General features: G+C 41.4%; 1 protein-coding gene across 2 annotated transcripts in view; it reads left to right on the forward strand.

Annotated features, from left to right (window-relative positions):
- Positions 1 to 3,760: 3,760 nt before the first annotated feature.
- The window catches only part of Csgalnact2 (chondroitin sulfate N-acetylgalactosaminyltransferase 2), a 42,869-nt gene continuing 23,088 nt past the window's right edge, over positions 3,761 to 23,541 (forward strand). The window contains exons 1-2 of one of the 2 annotated variants that reach the window (XM_070020831.1): positions 3,761 to 3,899; positions 18,323 to 19,236. In XM_070020831.1, the coding sequence (XP_069876932.1) occupies positions 18,579 to 19,236 (658 nt within the window). In that variant the 5' untranslated portion in view covers positions 3,761 to 3,899; positions 18,323 to 18,578. The remainder of the gene's footprint in view (positions 3,900 to 18,322; positions 19,237 to 23,541) is intronic. The other variant, XM_070020832.1, reaches the window with a different exon arrangement.

Raw genomic sequence — 23,541 nt, forward strand, 5'->3', positions numbered from 1 at the left:
CTCATTTCAGTTGTGTAAATAAATCGTGTATCATAAAATGTGTACATTGCTTTTCTCTTTCCAATGTCCTAATGGGAAATAGTACTTCTCTTGTTTTGAAGTTTCCATACATGAATCCACATGTCACAAGGGAATCTTCTCACTGTGGGGACTGGAAGGGACTGACAGTAACCAAGCGCAGGGGCTCATGCACTGACTTACACAAAATGCAAATGACTAAGCACACTGATAGTAATTGTGAAGAATATTTTTTGTTCAGGTCGGACACTTTCCCTAGAATAAAGTAGCATCAATTCTTACATTTAGGAATTCCTCATTTTCTAACAATTTCTGTTGATTTGTCTGTGTGTATGTGTGTGCGCGCCAGTATCAGAGCTTGAACTCAAAGACTCATAAGCTTGGTTTTTTTTTTTTTTTTATAATGGCTAGCATGCTACCATTTGGGCCACACTTCCACTTGAGGCTTTTTGCAGTTATGGAGATAACAGTCTTGTATATTTTTGTTTATTTTTTATTTTTTTGTCAGTTGTTGGGCTTGAACTCTAGGCTAGGGCATTGTCCCTGAGCTCTTCAGCACAAGGCTAGCACTCTACCACTTGAGCCACTGCGTCGCTTCTGGTTTTCTGAGTGGTTTATTGGAGCTAGAGTCTCATGGACTTTCCTGCCCAGGCTGGCTTTGAATTGTGATCCTCAGATCTCAGCCTCCTGAGCTAGGATTATAGGTGTGAGCCACTGGTGCCTGGCTTTTATTTTTTAATTGCTATTATTTTTTGGGGGGGGGGGTCTGGTCCTGGGGCCTGAACTCTGGGCCTGGGTGCTGTCCCTCAGCTCTTCAGCTCAAGGCTACCACTCCACTTCCGGCTTTTTTTTTTTCTGCTTATGTGGTGCTAAGGAATCAAACCCAGGGCCTCATGCATGCAAGGCAAGCGCTCTACCACTGAGCCACCTTCCCAGCCCCTTTAATTGCTATTATAAGGGTGATGTATGGATGGGCTACAGTCCTTAAGTCAGGTAATGAGTGCATTTATTCTTGGGCAATATTGCCCCTTTCCTCACTCTCTCCCAGTTTTTCCTTCCCATCCCCACCCACAAATTATATTGCTCTTTTTCAACATTATAAATGTTTATTCAGAAGTGAGACAAATATATGATGTCATGGAATCTGGCTGGAGGGAATTAAGTTGCCCTGACCACTTTGTTAGGGATTAAAGCAGGCAGCTAGGGCTAATGCCAATCCAGTAGTAAGCAGGACATCCTAGTAGGGCTTTCCTGGTGTGCCCATGGGACCACATACATGCCCGTGGCTCATGCGCCTTGCATGGGCTCTGGCTCTCCGCCAGAGAGTGCCCCCAGCATGTGGTCTATGGTCATCACCAACTAATTAAGCCCCAAATACTCCCCTGGGGGTGGGTAAGGATGACCATTCCAGACACAGGGATTATGGACTCCTATCATTGAAAACAAATCTACAAATCTACTTTTGTTGCTTTTCTTTCACTCACAAATAAACTTGCTCTGTCTTCTTTAAACACTGTCCAGGCTTTTTAATTCTTGAATCAGCAGAGAAAATGAGCCCAACCCTTGATAGTATCAGACCAACTAAGATCATACAGTGGCCGTCCAGACAGAAGAGTTTGGATGGGGTACATCTTTGGATAGGGGTACACTTTGTTTTGGTGGCTATGGAGATGTTAGCATCTCAGAGGTTTGAGGCAGGCAGCGTGGAGAAAGCCCAAGGCCAGAGACCACCTAGTAACTGTGGTGTTAACTGTGGTGTTACCTGCCACATCAGGGGAGACTGTAAACCCATACTCTTTTATGTGATTCTGTCGAATTCAAGTTAAATATAAGTGTAGGCAAGAAAGGGAAGGTTAAATGCATTCAACCACTAGAAATAATCATGTTTAATTTTTTGATGGAATCAACATTGATATTGCACACACAATATTTATCATGAAAACTGTCAACCTCAAGAATAAAATAAGAAGATTTGTTTGATATTTTCTCTCCCAATGGTGTAAATGCTACCAGGGCAACAGTGTGTCTCTTTCTGGCTATTCTTCTTTTTTAAATGTACTCTGATCTTTTTTGCATCTCCTTCAGGGAGGAAGAGGTCTCTGAGGGTTGGGAAGATCTCAACCCAGTGCAGGGTATACCCTACCTGAAGTGAAGACTTCTATCCAGAGGCCAAAGGGCCAGGTGCTGATGGCAGTGTATTGTTAAAGAAACCCACTCCATACTTTACACATACTTCTTCTGAGGGTTTTAACAAACTTAAGAATTAGCCAAAAGATGGGGGCCACAGGCCATGTACTTCAGAGCCTCAGGGTAAAAAGACAGACTGGGGGCTTGGGGAGACATCAGTTTCCAGGAAGAAAATGCTATTAGAAGGAAAATTTAAATGTAAGAATGACACTAAAACTGAAGCTTCCACCTGTCATCCTAGAACTCAGGAGGCTGGGATCTGAGGATTGTAGTTTAAATCCAGCCCAGGCAGGAAGTCCACTGAAGTTTTTTTTTTGGGGGGGGGGGGTGGGTCCGGTCATGGGGCCTGAACTCTGGGCTTGGGTGCTATCCTTCAGCTCTTCAGCTCAAGGCTGGCACTCTACCACTTGAGCCACAATGCCACTTCCGGCTTTTTTTTCTGCTTATGTGGTGCTGAGGAATCGAACCCAGGGCCTCATGCATGCAAGGCAAGCACTCTACCACTGAGCCACCTTCCCAGCCCCTCCACTGGAGTCTTATCTCCTATTAATCCTCAAAAAGTGGGAAGTGAAGCTGTGGCTCTAGTGGTAGAGGGCCAGCCTTTACTGAAAAGGCTAAAGGACAGCATCCAGGCTCTGAGGTGAAGGCCCACCAGCACACATGTACAACGTACAAACACATACACCCAAATCATACAATGTAAAAGTCTTAACATCATTTTCCATAAGATTCACTATGCTCCTTAATTAAACGTGAGGAAACGAGTCCAATGAAATGGAATTAGCCCCAAGGTCACTGGCAGCCAGGGTGCTCTGCCAGGGGCCTCCTGCCTAAGGATGCCCATGTGTCTCTGGAGACTGAGGGTCCCTACAGAGCTCTTCCTGACACACCTGGCTCTCTTAGTGCCCCCTGTAGAACAATGCTAACCTAAGAGCTCTAGCAGAAGCTTATCTGAAAAGCCAGCCTGCTACCTGGGTCTAATTACTGCACGTTCCGCCCACACTACCTTTCCTGCCTCCGTACTACCAGTTTCCACAAGTCGATTTTTTGGAGGCCACACTCGCTTCTTTTTTTTTGTTTTGATTAGTCAATACCAAAGTGCCAGATGGTTGGGCTTTCTAAGCAAGGGGAGAGGCTGGTGGGCGGGGCCTGCAGCTGGTGGGCGGGGCCTTTCAGAGGCGGGGCTTGGAGTGGGCGGGGCCTGTTGACAGTAGGCGGGACCTCCTAGCAATGGGTGGGGCGCGTGGGAGACTGGGCAGACTGTTCTGACAGCGACGTGGCGCGTGGGGAGGCACGTGGGAGACTGGACAGGCACGTGAGAGACGCAACGGTTTTTCCAGCCGTGAGTGGGGCGCGTGGGAGGGCACGTGGGAGAGTGAGCTGACCTTCCGATACTGGGAGGGGAGCGTGGGGGGGTGGGCGGGGCGCGTGGGGAGCGAGCGGTCTTTCCGGCAGTGGGCGGGGCGCGTGGGGGAGTGGGCGGGCCCTTCCGGCAGTGGGCGGACCCGCCTGGGTGGCGGCGCCCTCATTTCCTCGCGCGCGCCGGAAGTGGCTGTTCTCTGCTCGGTGGCGGCGGCGGCGGCGGCGCGCCCGGAGGGAGAGCGACGAGGCGGGGTGCCTCAGGGCGCCGCCCCGGTGTGCCCGTTGCGCGGAGGAGGAGGCGGCGGCCGCGCTCCGAGGAGCGGACTGGCGCGGTGAGTAGCTGACCTCTCCTGCGACTCCCGGAGTGTCTGCCCGGGCTGACGGGCCGCGGGCGCCGGGCCGGGGCGGGTCACCTCGGTCGCACCTGCGGGAGCCCCAGGGACGGGGACCAGCCCTCCGGCGGCCGGTCCGGTTCCACCGAGAAGCTGCGGTTTCTCCTGAGACCCGTGCTGCTGTGGACCGTTAGTTGGCTTAAAACTGTGTGTGCGCGCGCGCGCCAGTACTGGTACTTGAACTTGGAACCCGGGCGCTGTCAGACCTGGCGCTCTACCACCTGAGCCACCGCAGCTCCACGTCCTCCTTTTTGCTGGTTCGTTGGAGACAGTGTCAAGGCCCTTCTTAGCTGGGGTGACCTCCAGCCAGGATCCTCAGGTCTCAGCCTCCCAAGTCGCTGGGATTACCCGACCACTTACGCCCACCCCCACCTCTCTTTTTTTTTCCCCCCCTTAAGCGATTAGCCACCGTGTCTGCGCTCAGTGGCTAAACTTTTCTAGTTCTCTCGAATTTCATTTTGTGGGTCTAAAGGCATGTTCCCCGATCGAAGCCTTTCGAAGATGCACGTTGGCGTAGGAATGAATGATTGGGGTTTCGGACCCTCCACCCCGTTCCCTCCCCCCCCCCCCCATGGGAACTTCTGACGTTGTTGTCAGAGAATTCATCTTGAACATTGTTCCTGATAAAAGTGCTGGGGTAGTTTCTGAAACACAGTGGTGATATTTCTGTTGGGAATGATGATACTGATGGAATGACAGCTCGCAGATCAGTCGAAGCTTTTCCTGTTAAACCTGAAGGTGTTTATTTTCTAGCCTGCTTTGGAACTGGGTCTGCATTTCCATGATTGGTCACTGTCATTGCAGGCTCTTGGAGCTTCTTTGCTACTAGAACTAGTCTTGTATGTGTGCATGGGTGGGTTTGCTGGTACTGGGACGTGAAATCAGGTCCCGGGTGTTGTCCTTTAGCTGTTTTGATCTAAGCTGGTGATCTACCACTTAAGCGACAGCATCACTTTTGGCTTTTTGCTGGTTAATTAGGGGTAAGAGTCTCATGGACTTTACTGCTCAGGCTGGCTTTAAACCACAGTCCTCATTTCTCAGTCTCCTGAGTAGCTAGGATAGAGCCACCAGTGCCTGCTACTAGGTATTTAAAATTATGTGAAGGGGGTGACATGGATCAAGATGCATTGTACTCATAAACTGACATGTTGAACCCCCTTTGTTCAGCTACTTAAAGATATTTTTAAACATAAGAAAATAGTAAATACTGTAAATGAAAAATCCAATTATATAAGTAAAAGTGACAAAAAGCAATGTTGAATTTCCAATATGTATGGCCAAGGGTATATACACAATTTTTGTTCCAGAGTTTGGAAATTACTTTTGGTGTTGTTGGTAGTGGTACTGCGGCTTGATTGAACTCAGGGCCTGGGTACTTGTCCCTTTGCTTTTCCACTCAAGGCTGATGCTCTACCACTTGAGCCACAGCTCCACTTCAGGCTTTTTTGGTAACTTCTTAGAGACAAGAGTTTCTCAAACTTTCCTGGCCAGGCTGGCTTTGAACCACAATCTTCAGATGTCAGACTCCTGTGTACCTAGTGTACTTTAGGTGCTCCCACACACAAAGGGCTAGTTATGCTGGGTCCCAGTGGCTAGGGCCTGTAATCCTACCTACTCAGGAGGTTGAGACCTAAAGATGGTGGTTCAAAACCAGTCTGGGCAGGGATGTATCTGAGACTCTTATCTCCAGTTAACCACCAGAAATCTGGAAGTGGTGCTTTTGCTCAAGTGGTAGAGTGCTAGTCTTGAGCTGAAGAGCTCAGGGACAGCACCCAGGCCTGGAGTTCAAGGCCCTCCACTGACACTCCCTTCTCCCCCCTCCCCCCAAAAGCCAGTTATGATCTGGTTCTGAAGTTTGGTGTGTAACACATAAGAACTTGTTACTCAAGTTAGCGGTTGTTAGGGGAAAATAAACACTAAAAAAATTTTTTTTAGTTGGTGAAAGACTCAAGATTGCTAGACAACGAACCTACATATATATTATCATGCCACACAGGCCCTAGATTATCAACATAAAATTGAATTACAGTGTTAGTTTCAGATATAGATTTACAGCAAGATAATGATTGCCACATGTATGGAAATATTAATACATCTATAATATGAACAGAGAACCAAAACCACTAAATATCTGTGGGAAATTAGGAGCATTTTAGAGACTCCCAAGACTAAACAAATCAAGAAGCAAGGGAATTAATGTTAGAAAGAAAGGAAAACGTTAACCATTAGTACCCTCAGATTGGCTGCCATGGTGGGAAAATCAGTTTTTGAATACTGAAATGCAGAAAATAGAAAAGAATAACCATGACATGGAAACTAGATTCGGAAGAACCAGTGTACCTCCAATGGGAGTTTCAGGAGTGAGGTAAAAGAGAAAAAAATAACCACAGAGGGGCTGGTAAGTGGTAGAGTGCTTGCCTCGCATGCATGAAGCCCCGGGTTCGATTCCTCAGCACCACATAAGCAGAAAAAAAGCTGGAAGTGGCACTGTGGCTCAAGTAGTAGAGCGCTAGCCTTGAGCTGAAGAGCTGAGGGACAGCGCCCAGGCCCAGAGTTCAGGCCCCATGACCAACAACACAAAAAAGTAACCACAGATTACAGATCCGGAGGACAGGAGTATCCAGGTAGACCGAGACAATCTAAGCCATACAGATACATCTCAGGACAAATGACTAGCAAATACAGATGAATTGGTTCTCTGTAGTCTATGTTGTTTCATCTGTGCAAGGGGGTGATCTGAAAGTAAGATTTTCAGTGCTAGTGGAAACATATTATCTGTGCTATCGACTCCTGTTCCTTACTCTGCTTCAATCTAATTTATACTAGATGCAAGATTTGTATTAAAGAAATGCAGATAGTTCTCTGAGAGGCAGTCAATTAATTTATGAGTGAAATATATACATGGAGAATATTTAATATATTTAAACATATACATATGTATATATGTATACATGAATATATACGCATATAAATATGAATATATACGTATGTTGTTAGAAGCCAGGTGCCTGTGGTTTACACCCATAATCTCAGCTGCTCAAGAAGCTGAGATCTTAGGATCACAGTACAAAGCTAACCTGGGCATGAAAGTCTGTGAGACGCTTACCTCCAATTAACCAGAAAAAAAGTTAGTGGAGCTGAGGTTCAGGTGGTAGAGTGTTAGCTAGTCTTGAGTGAAAAAGCTTAGAAACGGCACCCAGTCTCTGAATTCAAGCCCTACTACTGACTGGCACCTGCACACATGTGTACACACCACACTAGTAAATAAAAATCAAAGTACCCAAGGGGCTTATTTTGAAACTTAGAATCTTATCCCTAACCAAAGGCATTTTTCATTCAGATTCACTATGAATATCACAAGATGTACTAGAATCCAAATGAAAACTTGAGAAAAATAGAGAAGAATTCAAAGAGAGCAGTCCGAATTAGTTTTCAGTTCCAAGTCATGGGTAACTATAAGTTTAAAAAAGTTAATGCAGGGGCTGGGAAGGTGGCTCAGTGGTAGAGCACTTGCCTTGCATGCATGAGGCCCTAGATTCGATTCTTCAGCACCACATAAGCAAAAAGAAAAAAGCCGGAAGTGGAGCTGTGGCTCAAGTGGTAGAGTGCTAGCCTTGAGGCTAAGAGCTGAGGGACAGCACCCAGGCCCAGAATTCAGGCCCCATGACTGGACCCAAAAACAAAATTAAAAAAAAAAGTTAATGCAATGTGAAGGATTTATACCCAGGGTAGGTAGATTTTTTTCAAGTTTTTAATAATCTGAGGCAAGAATTTAATGTTGTGTGTTAGCTTTCTATCACTGTGACACCTAAAATCACCAACTTAAAAAGAGATCAAGCACCAGTGACTCACACCTGAGATCCTAGCTACTCAGGAGCTGAGATCTGAGGATCTTGGTTCGAAGCCAGCACAGGCTAGAAAGTCCATGAGACTCTTATCTCCAATTAACTATGAAAGAGCCAGAAATAGAGGTGTGGCTCAAGTGGTAGAGTGCTAGCCTTGAGCACTAAAGCTCATGGACAGTATCCAGGCCCTCAGTTCAAGCTCTAAGAATGGCACTTAAAAAAAAAAAAAGGAAGAAAGGTTTATACAACCTGCCCACTTCCTCCTATTACTTTGAACGGCCCAGAAAGTCTATCAGTGGTAGGAGCATGTGACAGAAGAGGCTGCTATCTTAGTAGAACCTAACGTCTGTCCATTGGGCCCCACCTAAGAAAGGCTGCTCCATCTCACAGTTGTATAGTCTTGAATACATGGACATTTGTGGGACCTGTTACATCTGAGATACTGAAAGGTGGGGAGTATATAAAAAGGGGTGTTAAAAGTTTATCCTGCACAAGGGAGAAGCTGTAGATACCTTCCAGTTACAGGAATCAAATGGAGATTTGAAGGAATTTAACCAGGATTTATCCTGTGGGTGACATTCCAAGTATTAAATCCCCTCATGCCAAGATGATGAATACTGACCATAGATTTTGGAAGGATACACGAAAACTAGAAAAGAAGACAAAGTCTTTGAGGGTAGGAAAGAAAGCATTTCACTATATGCCCTTAATTAATATTTAACCTATTTGTTTTGGGAAATTCAGACTTTATTGTCCCTGGGAGCATATCTATGCTTATTAGTCTACATTTTGTCTGTGGCAGCTTTTATGTTGCACCGGCAGAACTGACTGCTTGTGGCATTATCTGACCTAGTCATATAGGCTCCTCCATTTCTCCCTCTTTCTCTTCTCTCCTCCACTCCCCCCCCCAACCCCCGCAATATATACATGGTCATATAGACTATAATAAAGATAAACTTTTAAATTAATGACAAGAGCAAGGTTTATAGAATCAATAATAACAATTGCCTATCTAAGCTGTGCACTAGTGGCTCACACCTGTAATGATAGCAACTCAGGAGGCTGATATCTGAGGATCAGTGTTCATAGCCAGCACAGGAGGAAAGTCATGAGATTGTCTCCATCAGAAAACTGGAAGTGGAGCTGTGGCTCAAAGTGGTAGGGACAGTGCCAAGGCCCTGAGTTCAAATTCTATAACCAACTCCCCCCAAAAAGAAAATTGCCTAATTGAAGAAATTAATAAAACAAGTTCTATTGTATTGTAACTACTTAAGTTAGGGAAGCTAAAATAGAGAAGTCATAGAGGAAAGACTCAATAGATTTGTCTACTAACAAAAACCTTGCATGGTAGAAATAATCCTGACACTTGCTAAGAACTTCATGCTTGCCAGGGTCTTGTTTATTGTTACATTAAACACTCTACAATTAGTTGTGTAACTTGTTCCCACTTAACACTAAAAAAAGTGAAGTTTACAGAGATTAAGGAACTTGGTCTGTAGTGCAGTTAGGAAATGGTAGAGAGAGATACTTCAGTTTAGGCTTAAACTGTCTGGCTTCCACGCCAGACAGGACAAAATTACCCAAGAAAAAAATATGTACAGGTCTTATCTATATTATCAATAAGGATCTACTTCATTTCTTTTGTGCATGAATGTGAGTGTGTGTGCTAGTACTGGTGCTTGAATTCAGGGCCTGCCAACTCTCCCTTAGCTAGCTTATTCATTTTTATGTCAGTACTGAGACTTGAATTCAGGGGCCTGACAGTTATTTATGGCTAGTGCTTTACCACTTGAGCCATACCACTAGTCCAGAGTTTTGACACTTAAGTAGATATGGAGACTAACATACTTTTTACCTAGGCTTACTTCAGGTTTGGATCCTCTGATCTGAACATTCTGAGTAACTAGGATTGCAAAGGTGGGCTACCAGTGTCCAGTTTACAGACTTGCTCAAAAATTTTGTTGATGAACCTCTGTGTCATTGTAATACTCATAAGTTCTTGAGAAATAAAGTCTTAGTTCCCTCCTTTCCAAATATTTTCTAATGCTTTAGATTTCTGATAGTGGTTATGTCCTCCAAATAAATTTTGTGGCTCTGTTTTTGCTACAGAAAAAATGAATTAAAAATTTCAAATTTCATTACTAAAAACATAATAAGAAATTGCAGTTAACAACAAAGTTCATAATTTCCTTTTTTTTTATTGCTTTGTACAGATCTGTATTTCCATCTGGCACATTTTCCTTCTACCTAAAGGATTTGTAGTACAAGTCCAGTGTTGATAAGTTTTTTTTAGCTTTTGATGTCTGAAAAAATATTTTACCTTGGAGTTAGAGGTGTGGTCTAGTGCGTAGGGTGCTAGCAGGTACTGAATTCAAATCCCAGTCTCAGACTGAAAAAGAAGTATTTTACCTTATTTTCCCAATGATAATTTTTCTGAATATAGAATTCTAGCTTGGCATATTCAGGTTTTAAAAGGTACTGACTGCTTCATTGTCTTCTCACTTGTACTATTTCCAAGATAAATCTATTGTCATATTATCTTTTAAAAAAATTTTATTGTAGCTGGTGCCAGTGGCTCATGCCTGTCTGAGATCTGAGGATCATGGTTCAAAGTCAGCCTGGACAAGAAAAGCCATGAGACTCTTATCTCCAATAAACCACCAGAAAACTGGAAGTGGCACTGTGGCTCAAGTGGTAGAGTGCTAGCCTTGAGCTGAAGAGATGAGGGACAGCACCCAAGCCCTGAGTTCAAGCCCCAGCCCCATGACCCACCCCCCCAAAAATGTTATTATAAAGGTGATATACAGAGGGGTTACAGTTACATAGGTCAGGTAATGAATAGATTTCTTTCTTTCTTTCTTTCTTTCTTTCTTTCTTTCTTTCTTTCTTTCTTTCTTTCTTTCTTTCTTTCTTTCTTTCTTTCTTTCTTTCTTTCTTTCTTTTTTGTGGGTCATGGGGCTTGAACTCTGGGCCTGGGCGCTGTCTCTGGGCGGGCTTTTCAGCTCAAGGTGAGTGCTCTACCACTTGAGCCACAGCACCACTTTCATGAGTAGATTTCTTTTTGGACAATGTTACGCCCTTCCTTCGCCATATTATCTTTTGTTTCTCATTTGTGGTGCATGCTTTTTTTCTGGCTACTTTTAAGATTATCATTAAATTGATCAAGAAGTGCCTTCTTTTTGTTGTGGTTTTGGTACTGGAGCGTGAATGTAGGGCCTCATGCTCTGGCTTGGCTGTTTTTGCTGGATAGCTAGCATTCTTCCACATGAGCCACACTTCCATTTCCAGATCAGTCTGCACCCACTGCCTTCTAACCAGGGTCCTTAGATCTCAGTTTCCTGAGTGGCTTAGGATTACAAGAGTGAGCCCCTAGTGCTCAGTTGGTTTTCTTTATGGCTCTTAAGTTTGGGGTTGGTTGAACTTCTTAAATCTATGTGTTGTTTTCATCAAATTTGGGGGGTTTTCAGCTTTGTTTAAAAATTTCCTCTAACCCTCTCCCTCTTCTTTGGGACTCCTGTTGCATGTATATCATCAGGCTGCTTGCAGTCAGACAGCTTACTGATGTTCTTTCCATGTTTTCTTTCCTTCTGCATTCTGCATAGTCGCTGTTGCTTTGTCTTAACTTACCAGTTTTTTTCTGAAATATCCAAAAATGTATTTTTTTGCCAGATGTCTGTGACTTAAACCTATAATCCTAGCTACTACTCAGGAGACTGAGATCTGAGGATCACAGTTTGAAGCTAACCTGAGCAGGAAAGTTCATGAGATTTATTGTCAATTAACCACCAAAAAGCCAGAAGTGGAGTTGTAGTTCAAGTGGTAGAGTACTAGCTTCGAGCAGAAAAACCCAGGGATAGTGCTCAGGCCCTGAGTTTAAGCCCTAGGACTGGCTTAAAAATTAAAAAAATAATTTTTTTCATCTCAGACATTGAAATTTTTCACCTCCTGAAGTTTAACACAGTTTAAATAATTGCTTCAGAACCCTTTAATGTGAATTCTCACTTCTGTATCCATTCTAGATCTGTTTTAGTCAAAAATATTTATTATGTTGTTGAATGCTAGACATTTTTATGCCCAATTCTGGAGGCTTGTGCTGTTACTTGGAAGCAAGTTGATCCTTTAGGGTTTTTTGTTTGTTTTGGTGCTGATCCTTGGGCTGGAACTTGGGACCTGGTGCTGTCCCTGAGCTTATTTTGTTCAAGGCCAGGGCTCTACCGCTTGAGCCAGAGCTTCGCTTCTGGCTTTTGTGGTAGTTTATTGGAAATAAAAACTTACAGACTATCCTGCCCAGGCTGGCTTCCAGCAGCGATCCTTACTTCTCAACCTCCTTGAGTATATACAGTTAACAGCTGTGAGCCACTAGTGCCAGGCATAGGTTTTGTTTTTAAGATTAGTTGACAGGACCACACCCATGTTGAGAGCTAATTGTTTCCATTACTTAGGCAAGACTTGTTCAATATTCTACTCAATATTTTGTGAATCTTGAGGTTTTCCGCTTCTGATGGGCTTTTCCTGGCTCGGTGAATACTAGGTTCTGTGGCCTCTGTTTTTGTGTGTGTGTGAAGATCTTCCATTAGATTATTAGTATCCTTACAAGCCTACACTAATTGTCACTTCCCCGGATACTCTATGTAACCTTGAGATGTCTGGAGCTCTTTCTCTGTGTAGCTGTCTCCTCTCTGGTACTCTAACCTTTCAGTGCTCCACTCTCTTGTCCTCCTCAAACTGCCTGCTACATCCTCTTAAGGAAATCTACTGAGCTCTGTTCAGGTTCCTCTTCTTCCCTGTGGCCTGGAAACTTGAGGTCGGAAATTGGGCAATCACTTATTTCTGCAGTGATCACTGTCCCATAGTAACTGATGTTCAGTATCTTGCAAACTGGTTCTTATTTCAGAGGGTTTCTTCTAGGGGGAGAGGTTTGGTTTTGGTTGCCCCTAATTTTCAGTTGTTTTAAGTATGGAAGTGAATCTGGCCCCTGTTACTTCCTCTTGGCTGTAAGAAGCAGTCTCTTGGTTAGAAGTTATGATGGGTTCTAAGATTCTTTCAGCTTTGGCAACTTTGATTTGTCTTACATACCTTGGTTTTATTTGTTTGGTTTGGTGACCAGCACTGGAACTCAGAGCTTGGATGCTGTCCTCTGAGCTTTTTTGTTCAAGGGTAGCACTGTATCACTTGAGCAACTTTCAGCTTTTTGGTGGTTAATTAGAGATAAGAGTCTCATGGATTTTTCCTGCTCCAGGCTGGCTTTGAACTAGGATCCTCAGATCTCAGCCTCCTGAGTATCTATGATTATAGGTGTGAGCAGCAATTCTTGACTTCTTCTACATACTTTTTTTTTTTTGGTTGGTCCTGGGCCTGAACTCTGGGCCTGGGCACTGCCCCTCAACTCTTCAGCTCAAGGCTAGCGCTCTACCTCTTGAGCCACAGTGCCACTTTTGGCTTTTTCTGCTTATGTGGTGCTGAGGAATGGAACCCAGGGCCTCCTGCATGCAAGGCAAGCGCTCTACCACTGAGTAATAGCCCATTTTCTTATCTCCATAGCATCTAGCTCTCCTCATAACACTTCACTATGTGTGTTTGTGTTTTTTCTTATTTTTATTTATTTTTTTAATTATCAGAAAGGTAATGTACAGAGTTTACAGTTACGTAAGTCGGGTAAAGAGTAAATTTCTTTTTGGATAATGTCACCCCTTCTCTCACTCTCCCAAGTTTTTCCCTCCCAGCCCCACGAGTTGTATAGTTTATTTTCAACAGTGTCTAGTGAGTACTACTACTGCATGTATTTACCCTTTGTCCCTCTGTTTCTGTCTCCCCTTACAACTCCCAAAGACAGATAAATGAACAAGACAAAAAGAACAGAAAGTCAGGCACCGTTGGCTCACACCTATAATCCTAGCTACTTAGGAGGCTGAGATCTGAGGATCACGGTTCAAAGCCAGCCTGGGCAGGAAAGTCTGTGAAACTCTTATCTCCAATAAACCACCAGAAAACCGGAAGGGGCGCTGTAGATCAAGTAGTAAAGCACTAGCCTTGAGCAGAAGAGCTGAGGGACAGCATTCAGGCCCAGAGTTCAAGCCCCATGACCAACCGGAAAAAAAAAAAAAAGAACAGAAAACAAAAACATCAACAAAGGGGGAAAAAAATCCCCTCTCATTTCCATTTCCTGGAGATCATTTTGATAAATACTATTTGTATTATCAGATGTTTGTGTTTAAAAGGTTGATTAGAGTGTGAATGAACTTTATGATTACATAGAATGGTATTAATAACAACAGGTTTTGTAGCACAAAAATGGATCTGAGAGTTTTGTTTAGCTTTGTTTTATTTTATAGTGCTAAGGATTAAACTCTAGGTGCCTTGTCCATGCTAAGCTATAAACCCAGCCTACTGTTACTGTTGTTGTTTTTTATGCCTATTCTGAGGCCTGAGTTCAGGGCCTGGGCCTTGTCCTTTATCATTTTTTGCTCAAGGCTGGCACTGTACCATTTAAGCAACAGCTCTGCTTCCATCATTTTTCTGGTTTATTAGCGATGAGAGTCTCTTGGACTTTCTTGCCCAGTCTGGCGTTGAAGTAGGAGTCTCAGATCTCAGCCTCTTGAATCAAGCTAGGATTACAGGCATGAGCCAACAGGACCCAGGCGCATATCAGTTTTAGAGATGACATAATCTAGTCTTAGGCTACAGCTTAATATTCCCTTTAGAAACTAGGCCAGTAAAATTTTAATTTGTTTTTTGACAACCACCCTAGAGTTATACATCTAACACATTCTATGGTACAAAAGCCATTTAATGGGAAATATTGGTCTATGATATTAAATCACATATAGTACCCTCAAATCTGTATTTTCCTTAAGTGGGAAAAAATGAACTGCCTTCACTTTAATGTTTCCATTTAATAGATACATAATTTTATTTCAATCTTTTAATTTTTGAAACTTTTTTTCCTATACAAAATGATACTGGTATCAATACTATCATAAAATTATATCTTTGGGATTTTTGAATCACAGCTCAGTTAGAAATATCTTGTACAGCCTGTGGTTGTGGTTCACACCTGTAATCCTAGCTACTCAGGAGGCTGAGATCTGAGGATCACGGTTCAAAGCCAGCCTGGGTAGCAAAGTCCATGAGACTCTAATCTCCAGTAAACCACCAGAAAAATGGAAGTGGCACTGTGGCTCAGATGGTAGAGTGCTAGCATTGAGCTGAAGAGTTGAGGGACAGCTCCCAGGCCCAGAGTTCAAGCCCCACCACTGACAGAAAAAAAAAATATCTTCTACATGGAGATCTCACATATATACATATATAATCACAACAAAATTTACTATTCAGCTGGGCACCAGAGGCTTATGCCTATAATTATAGCTACTCAGGAGGCCGAGATCTGAGGATTACAGATTGAAGCCAGCCTGGACAGGCAAATCCAAGAGACTCTTATTTCCAATTAACTAGCAAAAAGCCAGAAGTAGAGTTGTGGCTCAAGTGATAGAGCCTTAAGCAGAAAAGGCTAATAAGCAAGAGCATAGAGCCCGTGAGTTTAATATTGCCATACATACACATATAACACTTTAGGATTAAATTTTATGAGTGCTAATATTTTCGATTTAATTGAAAAGTAGTGACCTGTAGCTCATGTACAAAATACTCTATAAAGAAAAACAAAACTTCAGTACTCCAGTAATAAAAGGGTATGGTACTTGGGTTATGTGCTGTTAATTCTATTTTCCAATTTCACTTGCGAACTGTTTGGTTATGTAGTGTGGTTAAGTAAAGTATGTGAATCTATTAATCATTATACAAGATTATGTCTTCACATTTTCAGTTCTAAGCCTTTTCTGTAGTCAGGAGGGCTAGTAATAACTTATAAATACTTAAGATTCCTCTAAATTTATATTCTCAGTAATGACATCAAGTGGTTTCTTATATTACAGGTTGTGGTTTTAGCCAGGTACAGGTGGCTTATATAAGCCTAGCTAGTCCAGATGCTGAGGTTTGAGAATCATGCTTTGAAGTCAGCCCAAGCAGAAAAGCACTCAAGACTTTAGTCTATTTAACCAGCAAAGTGCCAGACTAGAGGTTTGGCCTAAGTGGTAGAGTGCCAATAAAGGGATCCAGGCAGGAGCATGAGATTATGATTTTGAGGCAAGGTAAATCCCCAGAATTTGAATTCTTATTTTTAATTCTTATTTTTAAATTACTGTTTCTTTTAAAATAATTTTTCCTCTTCTTTTTCTATCACTTAAATAAGATTTAGTTAGTAAGATTTTGCATACTAAAAGACCTTGTTGTAATGCATTAAAAATTTCCAGACACTAAGTTTTCAGTTGGTTTACTAAAGAAGTATTAAAGGGCTAAGGGAGTTAAATCCATTGTTTGCAATCTACTAGCTATCAGTTTAAATCTATTCTGCGTTTTCTATAGGCATGCTACAAGCTACACACTTTGCAGAAATTTCCATTAAGGTATCCAGGATTTCTTAATAACTAAGAAGTGATGTGTTTTTGTTCATATAAATTAGGTCTCAGTTATAAACATAGATGAAAATATATACAACTCATATTCAGATCTAGTTCCAAATAAGTTGACCAAAGTATGGTATACACAGGAGAGGAGTCTGATGGTTTAACTCCTTTGAACAACTAACTACACAGTTTAACAAAATGAACACCAGGAAGCTGAAAGGTAGGTATTGTGGGGAGCTACTAAGAGAGGGACAGACAAGTGTAGAGAAGAAGGGCAGGTACATATAGTCATGATATTCAATATACATATGTGAAAATGGACCACAGAACTTGAAGGGAAGGGTAGGGTTAGAAAGATTGAGCAAGATGCATTATACATGTAAACTGACTTACTGAATTGAAACTCCTTTGTATAATGACTTGAAGAATATTTTGAAAAATGTCTGAGCTTATTCCCTAGTGATCTTTTTCCAGAGGTTCTGCTGTACTGAAGAATCCATTTTTCCTTCTTTCTTTCCTTTTTTTTTTTCCCTTTGTCAATCATGGGGCTTGAACTCAGGGCCTGGGTGCTATCCCTGAGCTCTTTCGCTCCAGGCTAGCTCTCTACCACTTTGAGCCTTAGTTCCACTTCTGGTTTTCTGGTGGCTGATTGGAGATAAGAGTCTGAGACTTGGGCTGGGAAGGTGGCTTAGTGGTAGAGTGCTTGCCTTGAATGCATGAGGCCCTGGGTTCTATTCCTCAGCACCACATAAGCAAAAAGAAAAAAGCCGGAAGTGGCACTGTGGCTCAAGTGGTAGAGTGCTAGCCCTGAGCTGAAGAGCTGAGGGACAGCGCTCAGGCCCAGAGTTCAGGCCCCACGACCGGACACAAAAAAAGAAAAAAAAAAAAAAAAAGAGTCTGAGACTTTCCTGCGCCAACTACCTTTGAACCACAATCCTTAGATCTTAGCCTCCTGAGTAGCCAGGATTATAGGCATGAGCCACCAGTGACTGGATCCTTTTTTTTGTTTTTGATGACCATTACAGGGCTTGAATTCAGGGCCTGGGCACTGTCCCTGAGCTTTTTAACTCAAGGCTTACTCTTTACCACTTGAGCCACAGTTTCCTTTGTAGAAGTGCTTGCTCTCCAGTACATTATCTTTGTCAATTTCATTTGTTTCTTTGTCAATTTCATTTTGTTAAAATGGAAGTTGTCCACACTAGAGCCTTCCAACTTCCTCTTTCCCAAGTTTAACCTCAATTCTAGAGTCATACATGCTTAGTTCAGAAATAGACATGGAAGAGCTCACGCATACAACTGCTTGTAGCGTGAAAGGTAGTGTATAATTTTGTAAATTTATAAATAGCTTTTTTAGTTTTTTTTCTCAGCAGTTAAATACCATTAAAATGTTCATGTTTTTCCTTTATATAAACTTCAGACCTTTCCAGCCTTGTAGGAAATTTTGTTTCTGTGTCATACAGTGGAAAGAATTATGTGATCTAATGCTCCAATAATCTATCAGAGGACTTTGGATATAAAAATGTTTTCTTAATGTGTTGCCCAGATGTCTGTGACCTTTGGAGATTGTTTCTCCCCCACTTTTAAGACTCCTAGATTGGCTAAATTGCACAATAGAAATTACTGAATAAGCTGGAAGAGAAAATAAACTCTCTCTTATTGGTAAACCATTATTACCATAATAGAAATACTTTATCGAAATTCATTTCCCAGGTGTCGTATACTCTAGTTGAGAAATAGTGTGTTAATTGAAATATACTGTTAAAGCTACAAGCAATATGACTTTTAAAATAAGTAGAAAACAGTAGAATCTGTGTAACACAAACCATGATGAACGTAAATTTAATATTCCTTTGATTCAAGAAGTTATGGATGTGTAGACATACTAGCTAAAAACTATTCTCTGTAGTATTTTAGTATTTTGTAAGGTATATTTCTCCTAGTATTTAAGTATTTAGTCTGAATTATCTTAGATCCTTTCCATGGTACTCTAAATATAGTATTTGATATGCTTGAGGAACCAAAATTCTGATTAATTCTGATCTGTTTTTTTCTGCAGTCATTACCCACATAATGGATTTTATCAATTGGATTTCTTTATTCTGGGTATCATGGTAACAATATAGAAAGAATCCTTAATTTCTCATTTCTGAAAGTTGTCATGATTACTGAAGAAAGAAACTTTTGTAAGCTACACAGCATTTATGGTGATACTTTTTTTTGAATTGTGGTTTCATTTTTAACTTGATAACTTTTTGCTAAAGGTATGCAAAAACGAAGAGTTTACCTTGTTAGACAAATCCAGCTTCAGAAGAATGTCTCGAAGAGGATCAATTCTTCATACCCGGACCCACTGGCTTCTGTTGGGCCTTGCTTTGCTCTGCAGTTTGGTATTTATGTACCTCCTCCAGTGTGCACCCCAGACTGATGGAAATGCTCCTCTTCCGGGTTTTGTTGGGGACAATTATGGTAAAGAGTATTATCAAGCTCTTCTACAGGAGCAAGAGGAACATTACCAGACCAGGGCCACCAGCCTGAAACGCCAGATTGCCCAGCTAAAACAAGAATTACAAGAAATGAATGAGAAAATGAGATCATTGCAAGAGAAAAAGAATTTAGGAGCTAATGGTGTAGGCTATCAAGCCAGCAAAGACCAAGCACCTGGTGATCTTTTAGAGTTTCTTCATTCCCAGATTGACAAAGCTGAAGTTAGCATAGGAGCCAAACTACCCAGTGAGTATGGAGTCATACCCTTTGAAAGTTTTACCTTAATGAAAGTATTTCAGTTAGAAATGGGGCTCACTCGCCATCCTGAAGAAAAGCCAGTTAGAAAAGACAAACGAGATGAATTGGTAGAAGTTATTGAAGCTGGCTTGGAGGTCATTAATAATCCTGATGAAGATGATGAACAGGAAGATGAGGAAGGCCCCCTTGGAGAGAAACTGATGTTCAATGAAAATGACTTCATAGAAGGTAACCTGAAAAATATATTGGAAAACAGTTGTTACTATGACAGAGGCCTTGTATTATATGCTAGTATGTTAGACATTACCACAGTATTAAAACATGTAAGTTTTTACCCACTTCCACCAAGAATTTGAACCTGCTCATTTGGAAAAAAGTTATAATGAGTTCTGATTTAAAAAAAAAACAAGAATAAGGCTTAGAGAGACAGAATATATTTAAGCCTAAATAGAAGATTAGGGAGGTTAAAAGGCTCTTGTGGGCTGTGGGTATGTTTGCAGCTGGCTGATTTGCATTCCTTTCTTATCTAATCTTGATGGTTCCTTTTTTCTGGTTTTTTAAAAAAAAATGTATGAACTAAAGATCAAACTTGATAAGTAAACCATTTAAAGAAAAAAATCTAATTTAGTAGACCAATAGTTATTTTCCATTTGGAGAAAGACATGTATAGCTTTTCATTTGGACATTTAAAAAAGTAAGAAAAGAGCATATTTTCCCAATGTGGTTTGCAGAAAGCACTTTTTTTTCTTTTTGGTGCCAATCCTGAGGCTTGAATTCCAGATAGGTGCTCTTCCTGACCTAGAACTACCATATAAGCTGTAGCTCTACTTCTGGCTTTTTGGTGGTTAATTGAAGATAAGTATCTCATGGATTTTCCTGCCTGGAATGTCTTGGAACCTCAATCTACAGATTTTAGTCTCTTGAGTAGCTAGGATTACAGATGTGAGCCACCAGCACTGGGCTTACTTACATATTTGCAAACCACTTCTAGCTTTTACATGTGAGAGAAAACATGCAAGCAACCTCTCTCTCTGGACCTGACTTATTTCACTTAACATAATTTTTTCCAAATCTTTCCATTTTTTTGCAAATGATGCAATGTTCTTTGTAATGGATAAATAAAATTCCATTGTGTATATTTACCCCATTTTCTTGATCTAGTCATCAACTGACGGGCATCTGGGCTATTTCTATACTTTAGCTATGGTAAATAGTGCTGCAATGAACACGGTTATGCTGGTGGCTTTACTCTATCCTGGTTTGTAATCTTTTGGATAAATGCCTAGGTGTAAACCATACTGCTTTCCAACATGGCTTAATAAGCTTACATTCCATCAACAGTGTATCAGGTTCCCTTTTGCCCACATACACACCAGCATCTGTTATTGCTTGTATTCTTGATGATAGCCATTCTATGAAAGGTGAAAGCTCAGTGTTGTTTTGATTTGCATTTCCTTTGTGGTCAGAGATGTTAAGCCTGTCTTTATGTGTCTATTGGCCAGTTTTACTTCTGAGAAGTCTCTGTTTTTATTTTATAGCCCATTTGTTAATTGGGTTGTTGATTCCTTGAGGGTTTAGTTTTTTAAGCTCTCTATATTCTGGATATTAGGCCATTGTCTGTGTATAGCTGGCAGAAATCACCTATTCTGTAGCTTGTTGCTAGATCCTTTGCCATACAGAAATTTTTTAGTTGGATGCAGTCCCATTTATCAAGTCTTCCTTTGATTTGTTGTACTTCTGGATTTTTACTCAGAAAGTTTCTGCCTATGCCAAGGAGTCCTAGTGTTTCTCCTACTCCTTCCTGTAATAGTTTCATGGATTCAGGTCTTATATTGACATCCATTTTGAATTTATACTGGTGCAAGATGATAGGTAGTGATCCAGTTTGAGTTTTCTGCATGTGGATAACCAGTTTTCTCAGCACTATTTGTTGAACAGGCTCTTTCTTCCAGCCTCTGGTTTTGACTCCCTTATCAAATATTAGATGGCTATAGGTCTTTGGGTGTTTCTGGGTCTTCTATTTTGTTCCATTGCCCTCAGGCAGGCCTGAGCTATACTAATGAAAACAGCTTGGTACTAATACAAAATCCAGCCCTTTTTTGCACTGATTTTTTTTTCCTGTGTGTACCAGTATTGGAGCATCACATTCTTGCTCAAATTGTTTGCTCATAGCTGGTGCTGTACCACTTTAGCAAGCCTCTAATCAGGCATTTTTTTAGTTATTTGGAGATGAAGAAGACTTAAGGAGTTTTCTGCCCTGGATGGTTTAAAACTTTGACCCTCTGATCTCAGCCTCCTGAATAACTAGACTTAACAAGTATTAGCCACTGGCACCCAGTCTTGTACTGGTTATTTTTTTAATTAAATTATTTTTTAAGTAGTTGTATAAAGGAGTTGCCATCAACAAAGCAGTTTATGTATGCAATATATCTTGATCAATGTCACTTCTTTCAAAATTCTTACCCATCCCTCCCCTACCTACCCTTTCCCTTACTCTTCTTAATTTTGCATTCTTGTCTGCCTTTCCCCAATCTTTTCCTCTTCATTTGTCTACTCCTTTACCCCACCCCACCCCTTTGGAGTACCCACTTTGGTATGTTATTTTGCTGAACTTTGATTTTGGCCTTCTAAGGAATTACACTATTTGAGATCTCCCTTAACTCTACCATATTTCAGTTAATACATTTCTTCTATACACTTGCATACCACCCAGTGTATTTACTTAAGAGTTTGTAAGCTAAATCTAGCTTCCACATATAAGGGACAACATGGATCCTTTGTCTGTCTGGACCTGAAATAGAGTTTTACTTCCTGCCTGACAATGCACCTGCACCTCAATTCACCTACTTTAGGCCTCCTGTCTTAGCTAAAATAACAGACATGCACCATCAGGCCCAGCACTCAGTTGAGAAGGACTCTTGTGAACTTTTCTGTCCAGGCTGGCCTCAAACAGCAGTCCTCCCAATCTCAGCCTCCCAAGTAGCTTGAATTACAGTTGTTAGCCTGTCTGTGCATAAATATTTCCTAAAAGTTCTTTTTTTGAGCTAGGTGTCATGCATATAATCCTAGTTACTCAGGAGACTGAGATCTGAGGATTCTAGTTCAAAGCCAGAAAGTCCATGAGACCCTTTTATCTCCAATTAACTACTAAAAATCCAGAAGTGGGGCTGGGCTCAAGCTCAGGGACAGTGCTTAGGCCTTGAGTTCAAGCCCCAGGATCAGCGCGTGCGCGCGCGCACGCGCGCGTGCGCACGCGCACACACACACACACACACACACACACGTTATTTTTTATTAACAGTTTACCACATTCAGTGTTTTGTTTTAGTCCAAGTCATGACTCCCAAAGCAGGACAGGTGCTTTGTTAGCGCATTTCAGCCAACCTCTCCTGTGACTTCCTCTTTTTTCTTCTGGCACTTTTCCTGCCATTTTTGATGGATTCTTTCAAAACTCTTGTAATTTTCCTCAGCGTTTTTTTTGTCTTCTCACCTTAGGTTGATGGCTTAGGGAAGAATTGAAAATGGCAAAGGAAATAAGATATAAGTAATATGTGAAATGTTCTAACATCTACTCTCTCTAAAATGAAAGGAAGCTATAACAACTTTATATTTGGCAGCTTGGAACTAACTCTTTTCTTCTCCACTGTGCCATTGACCTTTCTCCTAAAATAATTATTAGATAACTTATGTTCCTCTTCCAAACCTGAGCTCATATGTTGCTTCTTTCAGGAAGTAATCTTCAACCTCACTTCTAGATAGACTATAAACCTCAGGAATATTGGGACAAATCTCTCTTATATACTAATTTATTCTCATATTTTGACTAACACATGTATAAGTCTTACCTTCTTTCTCCTGAGTGTGACACTGTTTAGCAGATGACTGATATCTAGCAGATGGCTCATGCTTGTAATCCTAGCTACACCAAAAGCTGAGATCTGAGGATCATCGTTTGAAGCCAGCCCAAGCAGGGAACTCTTCAGCAGATTCATATCTCTAATTAACCACACTCCCCCATCCCCCCACTCCCTAGCTCCACCCCTAAAAAGCTGGAAGTGGAGCTATAGCTTAAGTGGTAGAGTGTCAACTTTGAGTCAGAACAGTAAGGGACAGTGCCCAGGCCAAGTTCAAGCTCCAGTACTGGCACACACACAAAAAAAAGTACTCATTTTTCTTTGTCTGACTTTACTTTATTCAATATACTGCCTGCTTATATTTCTGTCTTCCTCACTGAACCGGCCCTTCCTCACAGCTGAGACCATAGTTATCACCAGTAATTGATATGAAGAGAATTGGTTCATTTTTTTGAGTTGAACCAAACAATAGAAATTTTGACGCTTGGATTCAAATTTAATGTTTCTAAAAATAATTTGTCATGTGGTTACTGTAGTGATTGACTTTCAAAAGCTATTTTACTGTATGTGGGTTATTTTATGGTCTGATTAATAAAGCAAAGCAATAAGCTTCCTTAAAAAAAACTAAAAATAGTTGTTGTTATTGACTGTTCAGTATGTAAAAACTACTTTCACAAAT

This window comes from Dipodomys merriami, unplaced genomic scaffold (genome assembly GCF_024711535.1).
Source record: "Dipodomys merriami isolate MVZ:Mamm:240054 unplaced genomic scaffold, mDipMer1.0.p SCAF_14, whole genome shotgun sequence".
NCBI lineage: Eukaryota > Metazoa > Chordata > Mammalia > Rodentia > Heteromyidae > Dipodomys > Dipodomys merriami.